The sequence below is a fragment of the Mauremys mutica genome, chromosome 10 (genome assembly GCF_020497125.1).
Source record: "Mauremys mutica isolate MM-2020 ecotype Southern chromosome 10, ASM2049712v1, whole genome shotgun sequence".
In the NCBI taxonomy this organism is placed as follows: domain Eukaryota; kingdom Metazoa; phylum Chordata; order Testudines; family Geoemydidae; genus Mauremys; species Mauremys mutica.
This window is the reverse complement of record NC_059081.1, coordinates 61,203,020-61,222,628: the sequence shown is the minus strand read 5'-3', so window position 1 is coordinate 61,222,628 and position 19,609 is coordinate 61,203,020. Positions and strand designations below refer to the sequence as shown.

The 19,609-nt window shown below is 38.1% G+C and overlaps 1 protein-coding gene across 3 annotated transcripts in view; it reads right to left on the bottom strand.

The window, feature by feature from the left end:
* LOC123378379 (disintegrin and metalloproteinase domain-containing protein 23-like) overlaps window positions 1–19,609 on the bottom strand; it is a 242,767-nt gene that overhangs the window by 147,948 nt on the left and 75,210 nt on the right. For all 3 annotated transcript variants that reach the window (XM_045032070.1, XM_045032074.1, XM_045032071.1), the window contains exons 4-9: window positions 17,104–17,167; window positions 12,780–12,862; window positions 11,273–11,336; window positions 6,895–6,967; window positions 6,069–6,148; window positions 4,939–5,004 (exon numbers count right to left, since the gene is read on the bottom strand). In XM_045032070.1, coding sequence (XP_044888005.1) covers window positions 4,939–5,004; window positions 6,069–6,148; window positions 6,895–6,967; window positions 11,273–11,336; window positions 12,780–12,862; window positions 17,104–17,167 — 430 coding nt within the window. The remainder of the gene's footprint in view (window positions 1–4,938; window positions 5,005–6,068; window positions 6,149–6,894; window positions 6,968–11,272; window positions 11,337–12,779; window positions 12,863–17,103; window positions 17,168–19,609) is intronic.

Here is a 19,609-nt window from a genome sequence, read left to right as displayed (position 1 = left end):
CAGGGCAAAGTCCCAAAAGGGACTAATTAACTTAACGCTATCAACTAACTAGTATGAACTACATACAACAATCAGTAGAACGAAGTCTATGCAAAAGGCTATGAAGAAACCGCTAGTGCTCTTGCGAAGCCAGGCAAGGTACTCCAACCAACCATCACGGGCGGTAAGAAGGAACTGAGAGGGCGTAGGGCTGGCGGCACCTGATATACTGCCACATGCGTGCGGCACTCCAGAGGGCGCCACAACCGGCCCCCAGGTACCGCTAAGGCATAAATCTCCAACAACTGTGCATATGAGCATGCACACACCTAAAATGGAATTGACATGAGCAAGCACTCAAAGAATAGTGAATTCTATCCTGGGAAGCAGCAACTCTGAAAAAAAAGACTTAGGGTCATGATGGATAATTAGCTGAACATGAACTCCTAGTACAAAGCAATGGCTAAAAGAGCTAATGAGATCCTGGGATGTATAAACAGGGGAATATCAGCTAAGAGCAGAGAAGTTATATTACTTCTGTATCTGGCACTGCAACCAATCCTGAAATTCTGTGTCCAGTTCCGGTGTCCACACTTCATGAAGGATGTTGAAAAATAGGAGAAGGTTCAGAGAAGAGCAACAAGAATGATATAAAGGATTGGAAAACATTCCTTAGAATGAGAGATTCAAAGAACTCATTCTATTTATCTTATCAAAGAGGATAAAGGGTTGACTTGATCACAGTCCGTAAGTACCTTTGCGAGAAGCAGAAATGTGATAAGGGAGAGCAAAGGTATAACAAGATCTAATGGCTGGAAACTGAAGGTAGACAAATTCAGATGAGAAATGAGGCATGAACTTAACAAGGATTGTGGAGGATGCTCCTTTATTGGCAATTTTTAAATCAGGATTGGATTCTAAGAGATATGCTCAGGGGCGGCTCTACACATTTCGCCGCCCCAAGCACGGCGTCATGCCACGGGGGACGCTCTGCCGCTCGCCGGTCCCGCAGCTCCGGTGGACCTCCCACAGGTGTGCCTGCGGAGGGTCCGCTGGTCCTGTGGCTTCGGTGGAGCCGCGGGACCAGTGGACCCTCCGCAGGCACGCCTGCGGGAGGTCCACCGAAGCCGCGGGACCAGCAGACCCTCCGGAGGCATGCCGCCGAAAGCACCCTGCCTGCCGCCCCCGCGGCGGCCAGCAGAGCGCCCCCCGCAGCATGCTGCCCCAAGCATGCGCTTGGCGTGCTGGGGCCTGGAGCCACCCCGGACATGCTCTAGTTCAAGCAGAACTATCGGACTTAAGGAATTAATTCAGGGAAGTCCTATTGCCCACATTATTAAAAAACACCATTATTAAAACAACAGCAAGAGGACTAAAAATGTGCCACCATGGCTAAGCAACAGAGGAAAAGAAGTGATTAGCGGCAAAAAAGAATCCTCTAAAAACAGGAAGTCATTTCATATTGAGGAAAATAGAAAGGAGAATAAACTCTGGCAAGTCAAGTGTAAACATATAATTAGGCTGGCCAAAAAAGAATTTGAAGAGCAACTAGTAAAAGACACAAAAACTGATAGCAACAATTTTTTTAAGACTATCAAATGCAGGAACACTGCCAAACAATCAGTGGGGCTACTAGATGATCAAGGGGCTGAAGGAGCATTCAAGGAAGACAAGGCCATTGCGGAGAAGCTAAATCAATTCCTTGCATCAGTCTTCACTCTATAGGATGTGAGGGAGATCCCCACATCTGCGCCATTCTTTTTAGGTGGCAAATATGAGGAACTGTCCCAGACTGAGATATCAATAGAGGATGTTTTAGAACAAATAGATAAATATTTCCCCAGGACCAGATGGTATTCATCCAAGGGTTCTAAAGGAACTCAAATATGGAATTGCAGAACTACTTACTGAGTTACGTAACCTATTGCTTAAATCAGCCTCTGTACCTCTGGAAAATGGGGTAAACAGTGAGATGACAAAATCTTCACATGATACAAAATTACACAAAACAGTTAAGTCCAAAACTAACTCCAAAGAATTACAAAAGGAGCTCACTAAACTGAGTGACTGGGCAACAAAATGGTAGATGAAAATCAATGTTGATAAGTGCAAAATAATGCACATTTGAAAAAATAATCTGAACTATACATACAAAATGATGGGGTCTAAATTAGCTGTTACCACTCAAGAAACAGATCTTGGAGTCATCATGGATAGTTCTCTGAAAATATCTGCTCAATGTCCAGCGGCAGTCAAACAAGCTAAACAAATGTAAGGAAAGGGACAGATAATAAGACAGAAAATAGAATGCCAATAGATAAATCCAGGGTACACCCACACCTTGAATACTGCATGCAGTTCTGGCTTCCCTAACTCAAAAAAGATATATTAGAATTGCAACAGGTACAGAGAAGGACTACAAAAATGATTGGGTATGCAACAGTTTCTATGTGAAGTGTTTAAAAAGATTGGGACTGTTCATCTTAGAAAAGAGATGACTAAGGGGGGATATGATAGATGTGTATAAAATCATGAATGGTGTGGAGAAAGTGAATAAGTGTTATTTACATAAACAGATGAACCAGGGGTCACCCAATGAAAATAATAGGCAGCAGGTTTAGAACAAATACACAATAAACCTGTGGAACTTGTTGCCAAGAAATGTAGCAAAGGCCAAAAGTATAAACTGATTCAAAAAAAGAATTAGATAATCTCATGGAGGATAGGTCCATCAATGGCTACTGGCCAAGATGGTCAGGGTTACTATCCTATGCTCTGGGCGTCCCTAAACCTCTGAATGCCAGAAGCTGGACTGGATGACAATGGATGGATCACTTGATAACTACCCTGTTCTGTTCATTCCCTCTGAAGCATCTAGCACTGGCCTCTGTCGGAAACAGGATAATGGGCTAGATGGACAAGTGGTCTGACCCCGTATAGCCATTCTTATGTTCTTATTATTCAGGATGTCAGATGAGATGACTGCAACAGTTCCTTCTGGCCTGAAAATCTAAGAATATAATAAAGAATCTATGAATTGGCATCAAGGAAATTACTCACATGGATTAAGTGTTCACCAATGTAAGGGTTACGTATTCTAGCCCTTCAGATTTAAAGGGTAAATATTGTACATTCACAAATGCTTCTTTTAGAGCTACTTCTACAATCTACTCTATGAACAAAAAATTCTGCAGTGTAAATCAGAGTGTGAAATTTTCCCTTTATATTTAAGATAGTGAAGACATGCAATATATCTATTTTTCTAGTAAAAAAAAAAAAAAGCCAATAGTTTATAATGCATCTAAAGAATTTAGGAACATCTGGTAGGAGACAATTCTGACATTCTAATATTTGTGTTAAATCGGGAGACTGGACAAAAAGAACGAGACAAGGTACAGAGAGAGAGAGAGAGAGATTGGCAGAATACTTGTACTCTTAGTCCACGTTATAGACCTAAGAACATTTCTTTGGCATTCAAATATTTTGGTTAGGCTCTTGCTACCAACAGGTGGCACTTCAATATCCCTTTCATATATTATTAAGTTATTATCCAATTATTTTAAAAAAAAAACCACAAACCTCACTTCTTCGGAAACCGAAGTGCTTGAAAAGATATGTACCTACATGCACATATACAGTAGACATGTAACACTAAAAAAATAAACTGGATAAATAATTTGTGCTTGTAAACCAGGTCAACAGAAATTTTCAATACATTCTTGTAAAAAAAATCTGCAGACTTGTTCCTTTCTAAATATCTACATTTTACATAACGCTGAGGCGCAAATCAAGCCCTCCTACTGAACAACATGCAGCAGGGCCAAAGTTAAAGGGGAAAACTCCATAGTCTTGAGGCTACAGGAATTCTACTGCATAATGTGCTGGTGTAGGGAGTAGATAGGTAGGTTTTGTGGCCCCATGTGGTAGTCAGGGGGCATGGCCTATTCAAACCATGGATAACCTGAGTTTGGGGAATTTCCCCGGGCACCCCACAACATCTGTTGAGAAGCCTAGTCCTTCTATACTACTCCCCAGGCGCCGCCTTTCTGATTTAATCTGCTGAACAGGCAGGGTGCTGACATTTTGATAACCCTATCTTACTTGGCACAATTAATGAAAGCAGTAACATTTAAATAGCAAATGTCAGCTGATCTAGTTTCTTTAATATCTCCTCAAGGAAAAAAAGAAATCAGAGCAGAGTTCTTTGTAAATGTAATACATCTTGCTTAATCCAATGGCAAGATTTATTGTTTATTTCACTACCCTGCCTATTTATAAGCATGGATTTACCAGGAAGAAGAAAAAAGAGAGAGAGAGAGCTTCACATGCATATCTTACTGCCCAAATATCAAAGCTTTTTACTCTAAATTGTGTCCTACCAGTCTCAGCCTGTTTCTTTAATCCTTAAAAGATGGAATTTAATTTTTAAATTCTAACAGTACTGCCACTTAACAGTTAAATATATGTTAACATACATCTTATGTATACACACACATACACACACACAACACTAATAATACATATTAAAACACAAATATAAATAATATATATTAATTTGGTAATGTTTGTAAAGTACTTTAAGTATTTAAAGTGCTGTCTAAAATGCTAGGTATTATTAACTACTATGGGCCACACCGTGTCTTTCAGATTAGCACTAGCAAAGGGTAGCCCCGGGGGTACAGTACCTCAGACATACTCCTCAGAAGCACGTCACCCTATTCCTGTCTTGCTCTGTGGGGAGAAGTAAATTTCTACACCCCTTAAAAGGATGTAATTTATTTTCCCCATTGCACATAGCTACTGTATCTTGCTACCAAGGAGGGGTATAGACCCTCTCTCCACACCCAAAAATCTGTGCCAGAGAGTGAGGTACTCAGATACAGAAACTTAGACAGACAGGTATGGACCACCTTCTGAATCAGATTACAAGGAAGATTGCCACTCAATCTATATACTTACCATTTTATGGTCATTGACAATCATGAGCTCCAGATATTTCATCTCTTCAAATATACCACGAGATGCCTGTTGGATTTAAAAATATATTGTGAGAAATGACAGTGTGATGGTAATTTTTACCTAGGTATCTAGTAGCAGTGGGAGAGCCAAGTTTGTATCTCTCACTGGCTTCAATGGGACTACTCACATAAATGTTACTCGAAGTGAGTAAGTTTGCCAGAATTGAGAAAGCTCTTCAACTAGTGTAAATCGGCATCACTCCATTAACTTCAATGGAGTTACATGAATTTACATCAGCTGAGGATCTGGACCATTTCATTTAGAATAAATTCAGATCCAAACCTCTTTGTCCAATGTTTACAGAAAAGGCTACTGTTTCCATAGAACTTAGTGTTTAAAAGACCCAGAAAACAACATATCCCTTGTTCCATTGTCATATTTACTAGATCTAGGAAAAAAGTGATTTTTTTAAAAATAGGTAGGGTTTGAAACCCCACACATTGTGCTGTATGATCCCAGGAGAAAGTTGATCTCATATAGACAAATGGGTACAAATTAATATTAATGAAACCTAAAATAAGCCACGAGCACATGTATGTGACAAAATGAAGTCCAAACTGATATATTTAAACTAGTTATAATGTGTATTGTGTCTACAGATGTGAGAACGGTCCATATTTTTTTCCCTAATAAACCCAATTTTGGATCACACATTTCTTACTTTTGGCTTTGGCCATGCCAATTCATGAGCCATGTGTCCATAGGAAAGGGCATCTATATAGTAGTCAGACTTCATCCACGGTTGTACTCTGTCCACATTAATATCAGACCTTAATGATCATTGAAATTTTAATTACACTTTCAATATCAAATTTCATTTCAAACTATACATGGTATTGCTGTCACTATATAAACTATATCTATTTTATTCTGTAGATTCAGGTTCAAATATAATGGCATCATTTGGTGGAAAACAGTACTGTATTGTAAAAATATGAAAGAGAGATATTTTAAACTTTGTTTCAAACATCCAAAGGATTTTGTTTGCTAAGAACCAATGCTCACTTATAATTAAAGAATTTGGAAGTTTATGGAGCACTGCAGAGGTCTAAACTTAGTGTCACACTTACACTCACGGCCCTCTTTCTTCTCCTTTTCCTGAGCCACTGTAACTCAGACAGGAAGGACCACTCAGAACTAGATTCGGTCTCTGAAGAAAATAAAATTAACAGAACTTAAATAATTTAGTATTTATGCAGGAGAACATGCAGTTTAAATCCTTGTCAAAATGGAAACTCTTTACAGTGAGATTAATTAATTTATCTTTATATCTAAATTAAAGATGGAAAATTTCAAAAGTTAAAAAGTTTAGTGAAATCCTAAGAACATTCGATAAAACATTTTAGAAATCACTGTGATGTGAACACTTATCCAGTGGGAAATGGACTAAGAATACCTATTTCACAAATATTTAAAGGTGAATTGCAAAGCATTCTTTAAAATTCATAACTTTTAAGGATCCCATATCAATAACAAAGTATGTGAATAGATTTATAATTACAATTAAATATGCACTAAAAAGGGACATAAAGAGGCTAAGACCTGACCATACAGTTTTGCTTTTTCTCTTTCATGTGTTGATGACAATCACTAGCACCCAAAAAAATAGCAGCTGATTAAAGTATTAGTGATGAAACCAACAGCTATTCTCTGCCAGAAGAACCTAAACACAGGTCTTGATAGGTGAAAACATTTCAGTTCAATTTTACCATTTCTGAAATTCAATGTGATGATAATAAACTTGGCATACAGAAGTCAACTTGATAATGGTCTTTTTTCTTATTCTTCAGAAAGTTCAGCAGTTTAAAATAGGTGCCATTAACTTGAGCCTCAAACTATTTACATTACAACTAAAATTATTTTTGTTACTGAAAACATAATGTAACCAATACATACCAACATTCTTCATTTGCTTTGAGGTTTGTGTTCCTAAAGTCCTCTGAATGATGTGTGGCCTGCCTGTGCTTTTCTAAAAAAAAGAATGTATAAAAACATTTTCAACTCATTAGCAATGCCAAATGAAAAGAAAGATGCACTTATTACAGTAGATTGACATCTTATTTGTTCTTTTCCCTGAAAGGAAATAGCAATATCCACTGACATAAATATAATATCTTTAAATTGGTGCTATGTATACTTTACCAGGATAACTTCTAAGCATTAGATTCTTAGAATATTAATCCAAACATGTATCAGAGGGGTAGCCGTGTTAGTCTGGTTCTGTAGAAGCAGCAAAGAATCCTGTGGCGCCTTATAGACTAACAGACGTTTTGCAGCATGAGCTTTCGTGGGTGAATACCCACTTCTTGCATCTGAAGAAGTGGGTATTCACCCACGAAAGCTCATGCTGCAAAACGTCTGTTAGTCTATAAGGTGCCACAGGATTCTTTGCTGCTAATCCAAACATGAAAGCCTCCACAATTCAGTATGATGTACTCTTCAATTGTAGAAGGCCTTATTTGGAGAACTCTCTCACAGAGCAGGTTACAAGCTCCTGATTAACAATGCTGTATCTTTCTCCCGGGCCAGAAGAGGTGAGACAAGTCTCTCATTAGGATTAGTGGTCAGGCTTCTTGCCTCTTTATTTCTAATCCTGCCTCATCTACTGACTGGCTGTGTGGCGAATCACTTGGATGCTTTGCCTCAGTTTCCTAATCTAAAACACGGACAATATTTATTTATCACGTACATTACAAAAGATATCATAGGGATTAATTCATTGATTATAAATATCTTTGAGATCCTCAGAGAGAAGACATTAATTCAGTATGAAGTGTTATCTCAAGAATTCAAATTCTACTCTCTGCATACATACATATACCTAGATACAGTCTTACTGCACCTGCTCAAAAATAAAGGTATGCCTATTATAAATCACAAAGACAAGCTACTTAATTGTATTGAAACTCAACAGAAAGAACCGTAAGATTTATGTCTCTTTCAACATAATTAATGCACAGTGCTGAAAATCTATATATAGGACAAAAAAAGAATAAATATATTGAAGTTTTCTCCTTTTAAAATGATAAATTTCAAAGTATCACAGTTTGATATGTGCCCCATGGATCTCTGTCTTCTCTCCCTTGTCATTCCATCACCTGATCTTGTCAAATAATGCTTTTGAAAAGACAGAATGCTATTTTTGTGTAATTCCTGAGAGATTTGTGTAAAACATGGAAGTAAAATATTCAAAAATTCAAACTGCACATGTACAGTAAATACAACTTAGTTTAACATACTGCCTTCCATTCCTAAGGTATCTGAAAGAACTTAACCAATCAAACAATGAGAGCAATGCTTGCAATCAAATAACTGGTGTGGACATCTATCTCAGGTATTATGCACAAAGCGGGAGATCAGTGCCTAACTTGCACTGACTTTCAAGTTGGGTCCCTCACTGCCATTTATGGCTCTGAAAATCTCCCTATAGACATTTTATTTTGGTCAATAGAAGAAAGTAGTTTTATTGAGAACAATACTCTTGTCCAAAACTATCCTCTATGCTCTTTAAAACTTCCACCTGCACACACAGAGGTGGCAGAGATGATATCATTTTAAAATCTTCCATAAATTACAGTGATTGTACGAAGTCTAAAAATAACCCTAATTATTTCTTTCCATTGCCTCAAGCTCTGTACTTCAGTATCAGCATGAAGAGTGAAATTCTACTGTCCTAGGAGAATAATCTCCCAATTGTCTGTCTCCTAATTAAGAAGGGGTTACCAGATCCCCACAATAGTGAACATATGGTCAGTTTTCAACCAATAACCAGTGTCATATACAGGTTACATTTAAGTACAGTATGTAGCTTTGTAACAAAGAGCCTTAATCCAGCTGCCACACTGAATGGTTCCTAAATTATTTTCCAATGGACTATCTGTGACATTGCACTCCATATGATTTTATGAAATATGCTAATGAGTGTGACTATAATGTAACTGGAATATGCTTCATGCAAAAGGTCTCTTGTAAGGTATCATTACAAATCTTATAATCTATTGAGTGTGGTCATCCTATTTGTATAAATGTATCATTCTTGTATCTGAAACTAGAAATATGAAATATAACTCTGAGATTCTATTGTAATTATGCAAAGTGTGGGCCATTAATGGTGGTTTGGAATCTCAATGGCTCCCATCAACTAGGACAATTGGTTGTAAATGGCTCTATTTACTTGCAAGCCTTCCTGTGAGTCAGGCCAGGAAGAATGGAGGCTTGGGGTCTCACAGGACATGTGACCATGACACCTGGTACTAGAATCCATCTTAAACCTGGGGCTTTTCCATTCAGACAGAGAGGTAGGGACCCAGACAGACAAAAGATTCCCATCTTGTGCCAAAGCTATATAATGGGGTGGAACAGAGCAAAGGAGGCTGCAGTCATGAGAAATCCTGTAGCTACCACCTGAGCTGGAAAAAGGACTGTTCCAGGGGAAAGCATTGGGCCCAGACTAGGAAGGAGTCCAGTCTAGGAAAGAAACTTATTGAAACATCTGAGGGTGAGATTTTATCTGTAATCAGTTTCTTAATGCAGTAGTCTCCAAAGTGGGGTGCGCAAGAGGCTCCTTTGGGGTGCACGGCAGGAGGAGCACCGCCGAAGCAGCGCCGCTTTTTTTCTTTTTCCCCTTCAGCAGTTCGGCCAGGAGTCCGAGCGGCTTTTTTTTTTTCTTCCCCTTCCCTTGGCAGTTTGGCCGGGAGTCCGAGCAGTTTATTTGTTTTGCTTCGACAGTTCGGCCAGGAGCAGGGGGTGCGTGCTCAAAAAATTTTTACTGATGGGGTACACGATCAAAAAAGTTTGGAGACCACTGTCTTAATGTATTAGGCATGTTTTTGTTTTATTTTGCTTGGTAACTTACTTTGTTCTGTCTGTTATTACTTGGAACCACTTAAATTCTACTTGTTATACTTAATAAAATCACTTTTGCTTATTATTGAACCCAGAGTTAGTGACTAATACCTGGGGGAGCAAACAGCTGTGCATATCTCTCTATCAGTGTTATAGAGGGCGGACAATTTATGAGTTTACCCTGTATAAGCTTTATACAGAATAAAACAGATTTATTTGGGGTTTGGATCCCATTGGGAGCTGGGTGTCGGAGACAGGAACACTTCTTAAACTGTTTTCAATTAATTCTGCAGCTTTTTGGGGACGTGGTTCAGACCTGAGTCTGTGTTTGCAGCAGGCTAACATGTCTGGCTCAACAAGACAGGGTACTGAAGTCCCAAGCTCGCAGGGAAAATGGGCTCAGAGGTAGTGTCAGCACATCAGGTGCCCGTCCCAAGGGGGTTTCTGTGACCCAACTCATCACACTATCATTCTAACTAGGATTAACATTACCTGAAGCATCTTTGGGCTGGAAGTCACAACAGATCATTCAAAAGATATTCAAAGAGTGTATTACCCTATACAGTATTCTCTGAAAGTATTACTTATCACACAAAGACTAACGATCTTGCAGTTCCTTTGTGGGACTCTGTTGTCATGTTCACTGTTACCAAGAGAGGTTTTAAAAGAAACCAGTTAGAATTACATCACTTTGTGTAATTTATCATGCCCTGATGAGGTGCCAGGCAAGATACAAAGCCTGAAAATCCTCATCTTGATGTCTCTCAGATACCCAAAACCCCAGGATGTCTCTTGGAAATCAAATAAAAGTGCAGAAGTATCCCACGGGAGAAACATTCCTGGTCTATTGTGCTGAAATTTGTAAACTAGCCTTTGAAGAATAGTCAGCTCTGTTTACATCAATGCCTTCAGGAGCAACTGTACAAACATACTATACTTAAAGAGAGCCACAAGTTAAGTAGAACAGGTTCAGAGTGTGAATAAGATATTTGGGTAAATATATTCTTGATCCAATTTATTCATCTATTTGTATCAGAGTCATTACATATCGGCACTACAATCCTCTGTGATAACTACCCAGCTGTGGCACTCTGTATAGAGTGCCTGACCTCAGCTCCAAAACATAGGTTTTCAACCAAGTCAATGAAAGGATTAAATTCACTAGCTCAGACAGTAGAGGAAATTGGTAAACACTTTTATAGACCACAAATCATTCACCATGGGAATAAGCCCTTAGACGCCGCCAACATGAATGGCCTATTCCCAAATCTAAAGTGAATTTAAGATTAGAAAATTCAAGTTAAAACATGGAATTAAAAATAAATCTTTAATAATTCAGATTTGCAAATTACTTGTGAGAAACATACTGACATTTAGGCATCCCTGTAACAAACAAAACCAAAAAAATTACAAAGCAGTATAAACTTACTGCACTGTAGGTCAAATCCATTGGTTCTATGAAGTACACATAGGTGCTATCTTCAAACATGCCACTGGAACATTAGAAAGAAAAAGGAAGAGATTTAGGACCAATATAAGTACTAAGGAATAATTTTAATCCAACAAATGGTCTTTGGTCAAATAAATCCAATTGTACTATTTAAAACTAGTGAACAAGCCAGCATAAAAAATTCCAGTGGTAACTGGCAAAATATAGTAGTGATGCACATCTGCAAAATCAATTTTGTGCTAGACAGGATCCTTGGTAATGGAATACTTGACACAACAATGGAAAGAGTCAAGATCTGATCTTGGTCGTTCCTAAAACACCAATTAATATGCAGAAGACAACAAACACAGCTGAGTTATATACACATAATCAACAAAGAGCTGCGGGCCATATACTATCTTACATTATTTACTTACATCAAAAATAATAATCAAAAGACTGATTTTTCAAAATTATAATTCCTGGTCTGACAGTACTGGAATCACAGTAATGCAGGGTTTCTCAAACTTCACTGCACCGCGACCCTTTTATGACAAGAAAAAATAACTGCATGACCCCAGAAAGGAGGACCAAAGCCCAAGCCCAATGGCCTCGGGCAGGGGGCCAAAGCCCAGCCCCACCACCTGGGATAGGGGGACCAAAGCTTGAGGGCTTCGGCCCCACTACCCAGGGATGAAGCCCTTGGGCTTCGGCTTCAGCCCTGGATGGTAGGGCTCTGACTTTGGCTTCGGTCCTGGGCCCAACAAGTCCAGCGCCAGCCCTAGCAACCCCTACGACCCACTTTGGAGTCCCAACCCACAGTTTGAGAACTGTTCTAGTAATGTGAAGAGCTGAAGTCTGATTTTTGTTCATATTTCTGATCTCTTATTTGTTTGAATCAGCCATCTTGATTAATTTATTTCTAGGTATTTACAATCTGTAAGGGTTTCGCTAGACAGCACCAAAAATTTCTAGTATCCCTGGTGCTTAAAAAATGAATTAATAGCAGTGGTTAAAGCCAGGTATACAGAAGGTAGGCTCTGTACTGTACAAGCTTCCCCACTTTGTCTTGCCAATGCACCTCACTCCTGACACAGAACATTTCTACTATTCCAGTCCTGAACCTGTCTTGAGGAAGAAACCGAAGAACTAAAGGGAACAGAAAAAAAAAATCAGAACATACAGAGAAGCCATCAACCAAAAGCTAAAATCCACAGACAGGGCAAAGGATATAAGCAGTTTAAAAAACTGCAATGCCAATGAGAAACTCCTTAGCTGAGCATGGTCAGCAAGGCGTTCACAGAGAATACTTTAGAGGAGTCACTGAGTTACTAGCCACTATTCTTGAAACAAGACTGGTCTGCCTGTACCTCAGGATGCCAACAATCTTTGAAAGCTTGGAGAATTTCAGTCTGTCTCATGCCAAGAGATGAAACCCAAGGACAGGAATCCAAGAGTAGCAAGCAGTTAATATAGTCTCTTTGGAGGAATGAAGATTTGCACTCACTTAAGTCCATTACATGTTGAAAGGGCAGCTTTGGAGTTCTGGACACCTCTAATGTTTCCATGATAGTAACAGTGCTCTCCACCCTAAAAATGTTTAAAAAAACAACACATTAAATTATCATTTAATTCTAACTGAAAAATGGATCCTACACACCAAGTGAAGAAATTTCAAGGAAAGAGTCTGTTATGTTAACAATCACTGAGTCTCCTCATCACTAATAAGGGGTAAAATATACTGTGCCTAGAAAAAAGTACATTACTTATTTATATATGGCTTCCAGCCATAGCAAAGGTTGGTCTTTCCTTACTTAAACTCACAATGCCATTAATTATTTTGTTTCCTTAAAGAGCAATTTCCCTTTCAAAAATTATTCTTTAGATGTGGTATTATGGGGGTCCATATTTATGATTTCTCAGTGATAGCCAGATCAAAACTGTTGAAATTACAAGTACTTTAAAAAATAAATAAATAAATAAACACTAACCCACATAAGCTCTGCCTGGAATCTGAAAGTCAAATTTAAGGTTGTCTTGCTAAAAAGTCTTCAAGAATGAAACTTTATATAATGGGAACTTTAATTAAACAATATGGTGGTTGATGCATGACTACGGAAGAAAATCCAGATCAAAAAATCAGAACTTTATTGTCTCTACTATGCAAACTGAGGTAAACATGAGTAAAAACTTGATTTTGCCACATAAAAAGATGTGATTGTAAAAAAAACAAGGAGCAGATAATTTGACTAAGAAGATGATATTTGTACATATCAGTAGACAATACTGAGACAAAACCCAGACCTTAAATAAAATATATTAGTAAAGATCCACAAGTATGTTGGGCACTTCATAGACAGATATGAATGCAAAGTCCATGCCTCAGAGAACTTACAGAGTAAATAGTTAACCTTCACACACGAGAGGAAGCGAGAAGCAAGACAAGAAATGACTATATGAGCTTCATCCACGACAAATTTGTTCTGTTCTCCTTTAGCTCTGCCATAATCATGGTGAAACAGCACTATTTCTTCAATTTCATTGATGAACATGTGCACAGTCTCAATCACCTATTTTGCCACCATCTACTTCCTCTCACATAAACAGAACTTTTTTCCCCCATCAGAAAATTTCTGAAAATTTTTTTTAGCACTTCCTGACCAGCTCCAATTAGGACACAGTTTTAACTACACTAATGCATACTACTAGTTCCATAGGAGCACTGCCTCATTCCATGCACAGAATGGTGCTCTGGAAATGAGGCACTCTTCAAAGACTGGACCCAGGCCTCTTCCATGGCATACCGTATAAAATGTGTGGACAGACTGTACTTGCCCCTTATTTGGGTGCCTAGTGATGGGGAGGATGTAAGAAGTTTCTTCCCAAATTTGCAGGGTCTGAATAAAGGCAAGATAAAATTGAGTAATCTTAGCTGGAAATTAAGACCTTTTATTATTTGATAATATCAAAAACTCAGGGGACAAAAAGAAACCCCACTGAGAAGCAGAATGACATAATAAGCAAGAGGTAAATATGGGAGCCAGCAACAGAGATAGAAATAAATGACAGAAATGTTGTCAAAATATTCTTTGGTGTTAAAAAATACAGTCTCAGGAACAATATATAAATGATCTTCTTCCTTGTCCCAAATCCTTTCTATTTAATTTCTGTATGCTGTGAAAGTAGAGCAGCACTGTGGTATTAATAAATATTTAATTTTGACTGTAAGTAGTCAAGTCTTTGAAAAGAAAAATTAAAACCTTTAGAGTAGTCTATGGATTCTATACTTTAGGCAACTGCAAAAATACCAACAAATTAATAGAACAAAATCTATATCCCGTATCTATAGTCTGATAGGTTTAAAATCTAATTCTATCCTTATTACTGAATAGCAAAATTACTAATCCCTAAATTACAGTGAGCCACATGAGTCATTTTTTGATGGGACTGCTAAAGCCTTAAGAGACTGTTCATTGTGAATAAGGGTGGCAGAATTTCATTTCATGTGAATAGTTCAATTCAGTAAACAAGTACAGTGCACTTGATTTTTATTATTAGAAGGCTGGCAGCAAGAGCAAACCTAGAAACCATTCAGGCCTTATATACTTACATTGAAAACATGAGTCTCAATTTAAATTTTTAAAGAGAGTGAACATGTAAGAGAAAGTGCTGAAGAATTTAGAAGCTTTTAATGCCAGATCCTCAGCTAGTACATGTCAATGTAGTTCCACTAAAGGCAATGGATTCATGCTGATTTACAACAGTTAAGGACCTGACCTTTAATATATGTCAACAACAATCCTAGCTAAAATCAAGGTGGAAAAAAAAATGCTTGCAATAGTTTTATTGAGAAAAGTGTAAATACAGTGCTGTCACACTGCTTCTTCCAATTGTTCTAACTTACCATGTACCCTAAGGAATCACCAGGCATGTAATACTTTTTAGTGAACTGTAAACATCAGCAGCAATTTCATTTTGTATCTTGTTTATTTTGTTAAATGTTCTGTTCAGAATCTGGAAAAAGTATAGCACAACCTTTACTGTGCACAATTAAGTTCATATACTCTAATAAAATTAAGTAAATAACCATTGTTACATGACAGTTACCCATATATGCATTATGCACTGGCCTGTATTCTGGAGTTTATGGAACTCGTCTTATTTAAACAGTTCTTCCTAAGAGCTAAATTGTGATTATTTTACTCACACAAGTAGTTCCAAGAAATTTAATAGGATTATTCACTCATGGGAGTGAGGAGATCACAATTTGATCCTGGTTATTTTCACCCCTATAATAAAGCTATATACTCTAGTTCTAGAGAGAGATGTTTTCATCAAGATTTCACTTCTCTATATTCAACAAGAAATAAACAGTTTGCCATTCGTCAAATATATCTAAATAAGACTGAGCAGATTAAAAAATCCCTAAGAAAGATATTTTCTTTATTTTTGTTAATTATGCCTCTTGTGGACCATGTGACCTCAAGAGCCCTATTGGTGTTTCTAAGTCAATCAACTCAGAAAATATCCTTCAGAAAGTTTGGATCTAATTACTGCAGCATGCAAAGGTGGCCCATTTGCTGAGTCTAAAGTTCTAATATAATCCTCCAGTTAGACTCATGATTCAGCAACCGCAGTGCTCATTGCTGGTGCTGCAGCTGACAGTTGCTTGAGTCTGTGTAAAAGCCAGAAGGGATTGTTTTCTTGCTTCCTTTGGCATTTTTGCCTGCTCTCTTCAGTAATGTCTTAACAAAACTAAGCAATTCCCTTGATATGCTGCACGAAATTATTTTTTCCAAGGAAGAGAGTATAAATTGATACATTAGAATAAAAGCTACTGTATTTGAACTCTAATTAAGATCTTCAATGAGGAGGTCAGATTAAGCAAATGGACATACAGCAACTGGACAAATAGCAACCACATAAAGGGTGAAATTCACCCTGGTTGTGAGGGCGTAAAAGTAAGATTTACATGTTGTGCTGTCCTTCTGGCCCTCTGCAGAGACAAGTTTCCTGAAAAGTGACTTGCGACTTCTACTGTACTCTGGCATTTATGGCGATTTTAGAAGTCTAAGAGCTCAGTTAACTTAAACAAAGACATTCTTGCCTTAACATTTATTTTATATCCTTCCTTTCTCTCTGCTATTCTACATTCCAGTAATATAGTAATCATCCCTTGTGCTATTTAAATCAAAAAAACACACACCTATTTTTGTTCCCCTGTCTCCTCAAAGGACTAGGTCATGCAATCCTCTCTCTCAAGGGCAAAATTTATCTCTGTCCAAAGCCTATGCACTGCTTAAATTCTACTTTAGCTCTAATTTGAGGACTTAAGTGGTGCATAGGCTTTCTGCTGACATTCTGAAGAGGGGTGAATTTCACCCAGTATGTATTTTTCTGATTCATGGTTTTATAAAAACTCTTGCAAAGAAAAGCCATTGCAAGTGTTTACACTGACTTCCCATCACAACTTAGCCTTGCACTTTTATGCGAAGTGTTATGTTTAGGCGAAGTAAATGTTTAATGAAGATTTTAGTGATTGTGACCTCTAGTGTGGGAGCAACTGAAAAAATTATACTTTACGAACTGTAGCTTTCATCTTTGGCACTTTCATTTGCAGCTAATTGCCCACACTTTTTACAATTTTTCTCCTGTCATCTGCTGAAGAATCTTCATCAGATAGACAAGATCACAATTCCTTGATATATGAGGTAAATGCCTTTTGGTATTTGATAAATATTGTAAACAACACAGAAAGTTTGTGTTTTACTGCATTATCATTGTATGGGGGGAGGGGAGAATAAGTCTCTGTTATTTAATACATATAGTACCTTAGAAAATTGTGGTTTTCCATCTTCATAGTGAATCTCCACATAATCAGAGGATAACAAATCACTGTAAAAAAAAAAAAAAGATTGTGTATGGTATTTCTTAAAAACAGAAAATGTAGATGTAATCACTGTAATTTTATCATTTTAGCTGAAATTCTTGAATCTTTTTTTTTATAACCTAGTAAATTAAAAGAATCAAGAAAGCTGTCTCCAGAAAATGGCTTGCTGCTGCATTTTGAGGCAAGAAAGACTTTAGACTAAGGGGAATTTGACTCACTGGCTGAATTTCCATTATGTTAGTCTTACATTAGTATGATTTCATTTGTTTTTAATGTATACAATAATTAAAATGAATATAAATTGACTCTATGAGTTTTGTTTCCACTGGGTCTAACTGACCAATGTATGGTTAGTTTAATTATTGTTTTCAAATAAGTTTTATATATATTATTCATATCAAAGTAATACACAGACACAGTGCCTGTCCCAAGAGCTTAAAGTCTATAGTGTGAAAAAACATATTACAGATTATCTATTAACCTTAATCACCCCTCTTCCTATCTATTATATTAGTTCTTTACTCAACCTTCATCTACAAACTCAAACTATTTTAGTAACTCTTAACATTTCTTTTCAATGCCTCTAATATCCTGGCAGGACTCAACTCAACTCAGTCTCACCCTTTATCCTTCCCAAACTTCCTTGCCTGAAAACTCCTTCTCCCTCCGCAAAAGTCCCCGTTCTGTCAAAGAGATGAGAAAAAAAATATAAAACACAGCCCTAATACTAGAGGGGATCGTGGGTATAGTGGAAACATGCTGGCTACTCCGATAGCTGAAGACTCAGCACTTGGGTGCCAGAGGGCTGGCTCCGCTCATGGAAAGAGGGGCTTCTGCTTCATGTAGTGTTTGGGGGACTGGGAGCGGCATTGGTCCTGGTGTTCCCAGACTGCCCTGCTGCCACTGCCCAGCAGATAAGCAGGGAACCATAAATGGGTCCAGTCTCTACATATCTGGGACTGCTTCAATGCCCCAACCACAATGAGTTAGAGCTCAACCCAACAAGACTTTGGGCACTTTGGCCCTGATAAAGTAAAGCACTTAAACATATGTTTATAGAACTTCTCACATGCTCAGTTATGCAAATTTTGTGAGACAGTGCATCACATTGATGGACAGCATCCTGATCATCTTGCACTGTCTCCCAGTGCTAGCACCTCCCCAATGCCTGGCACATGTTCCCGCCTCACTGTGCCAGCCAACACTAACAAACAGCCTAGACAGTATCTGAGCTGTACTTAGTAGTGCTGGAGGCTCATCAATATGCACTGCAACCTTTTCGAATCACTACGGAGAGGATAAACATAACTGTCTCTAGCGGTTTGTGGTCTGATTGTACTATTTTACAGGGTGACCATATTGGTAGAATCACTCTACCCCAACACCGCAGCCAAAAATTCTTTTTCTTATTGGATGTACCCTTGTTCAGTTTCTACCAAAACTCTACTAGCGTATGCAATCAGCAGCTCCTGCAACAGAGCTACCCTCAGTCCCTTCTTGGATGTATCACATTGTAGTGTCATTTGTTCTCCAAACTGGCAGTATTTTAACTTAGGGCATCTGTAATAAGTTTTTGCTTTCTTTCAAATGCTTGCTGTTATGGCACTGACCAGTCTCATTCCACATTCTGCCTTGAACATTGATCTATGGGCTCTGTCACTGCTGCCAAATGAGGACAGAATTTAGATAGGAAGTTTAATTACTACTCTCAGTTACGTCAGGGTGAGGCAGGTACTTGATCCAAATATAGAGGAAGACCAAAAGGTGCCCCTTACTCCACCTGCCTCTCCTAAGCACAGCTCACTGGAATGCAGAATCTGATCATCATCTAGGCCTACTGGCCAGAGCACTCTCTTCGCACAGTATACATTTGCAAAGGCTTGTAAATTCAGTTTGTAGTGTCTCCGAAACATAATAAATGAGGCCCAAACTGCAACTTTGCAGATTTTCTATACCACATAATGTGTACATTGCAGATGTTTTGGATCTGGGCAACATAAAGGGAAGACACATTCTTGGCAAGTATGAAAGGACCTTGAATATTAAGCCAGGGAGTATTATCTTTTCATCATGTAATACAAAGAGTACTGTTCTTCACATATTCTACTAGCAGAGGTGCTGATGACTATGAAGCAGATTTTGTTACAAAGAAAAGCATGGATCTATTGAATTCTAGGGCTCAACAGGAAGAGCAGAATATGCCTGAATCTCATGATTCAGGCCCCATCCAAGAAAGATCAAGACATGATTCCTAATCCTGAAAGACTCATCCTTCTTTAGTGCCATGAATAGAATGTAAATGCTTCATATTCTACAGTAGAACCTCAGAGTTACAAACTGACCAGTCAACCACACACCTCATTTGGAACTGGAAGTATGCAATTAGGCAGCAGCAGAGACAAAAAGAAACAAAAAAAATCAATCAAATACAGTATACAGTTAAACAT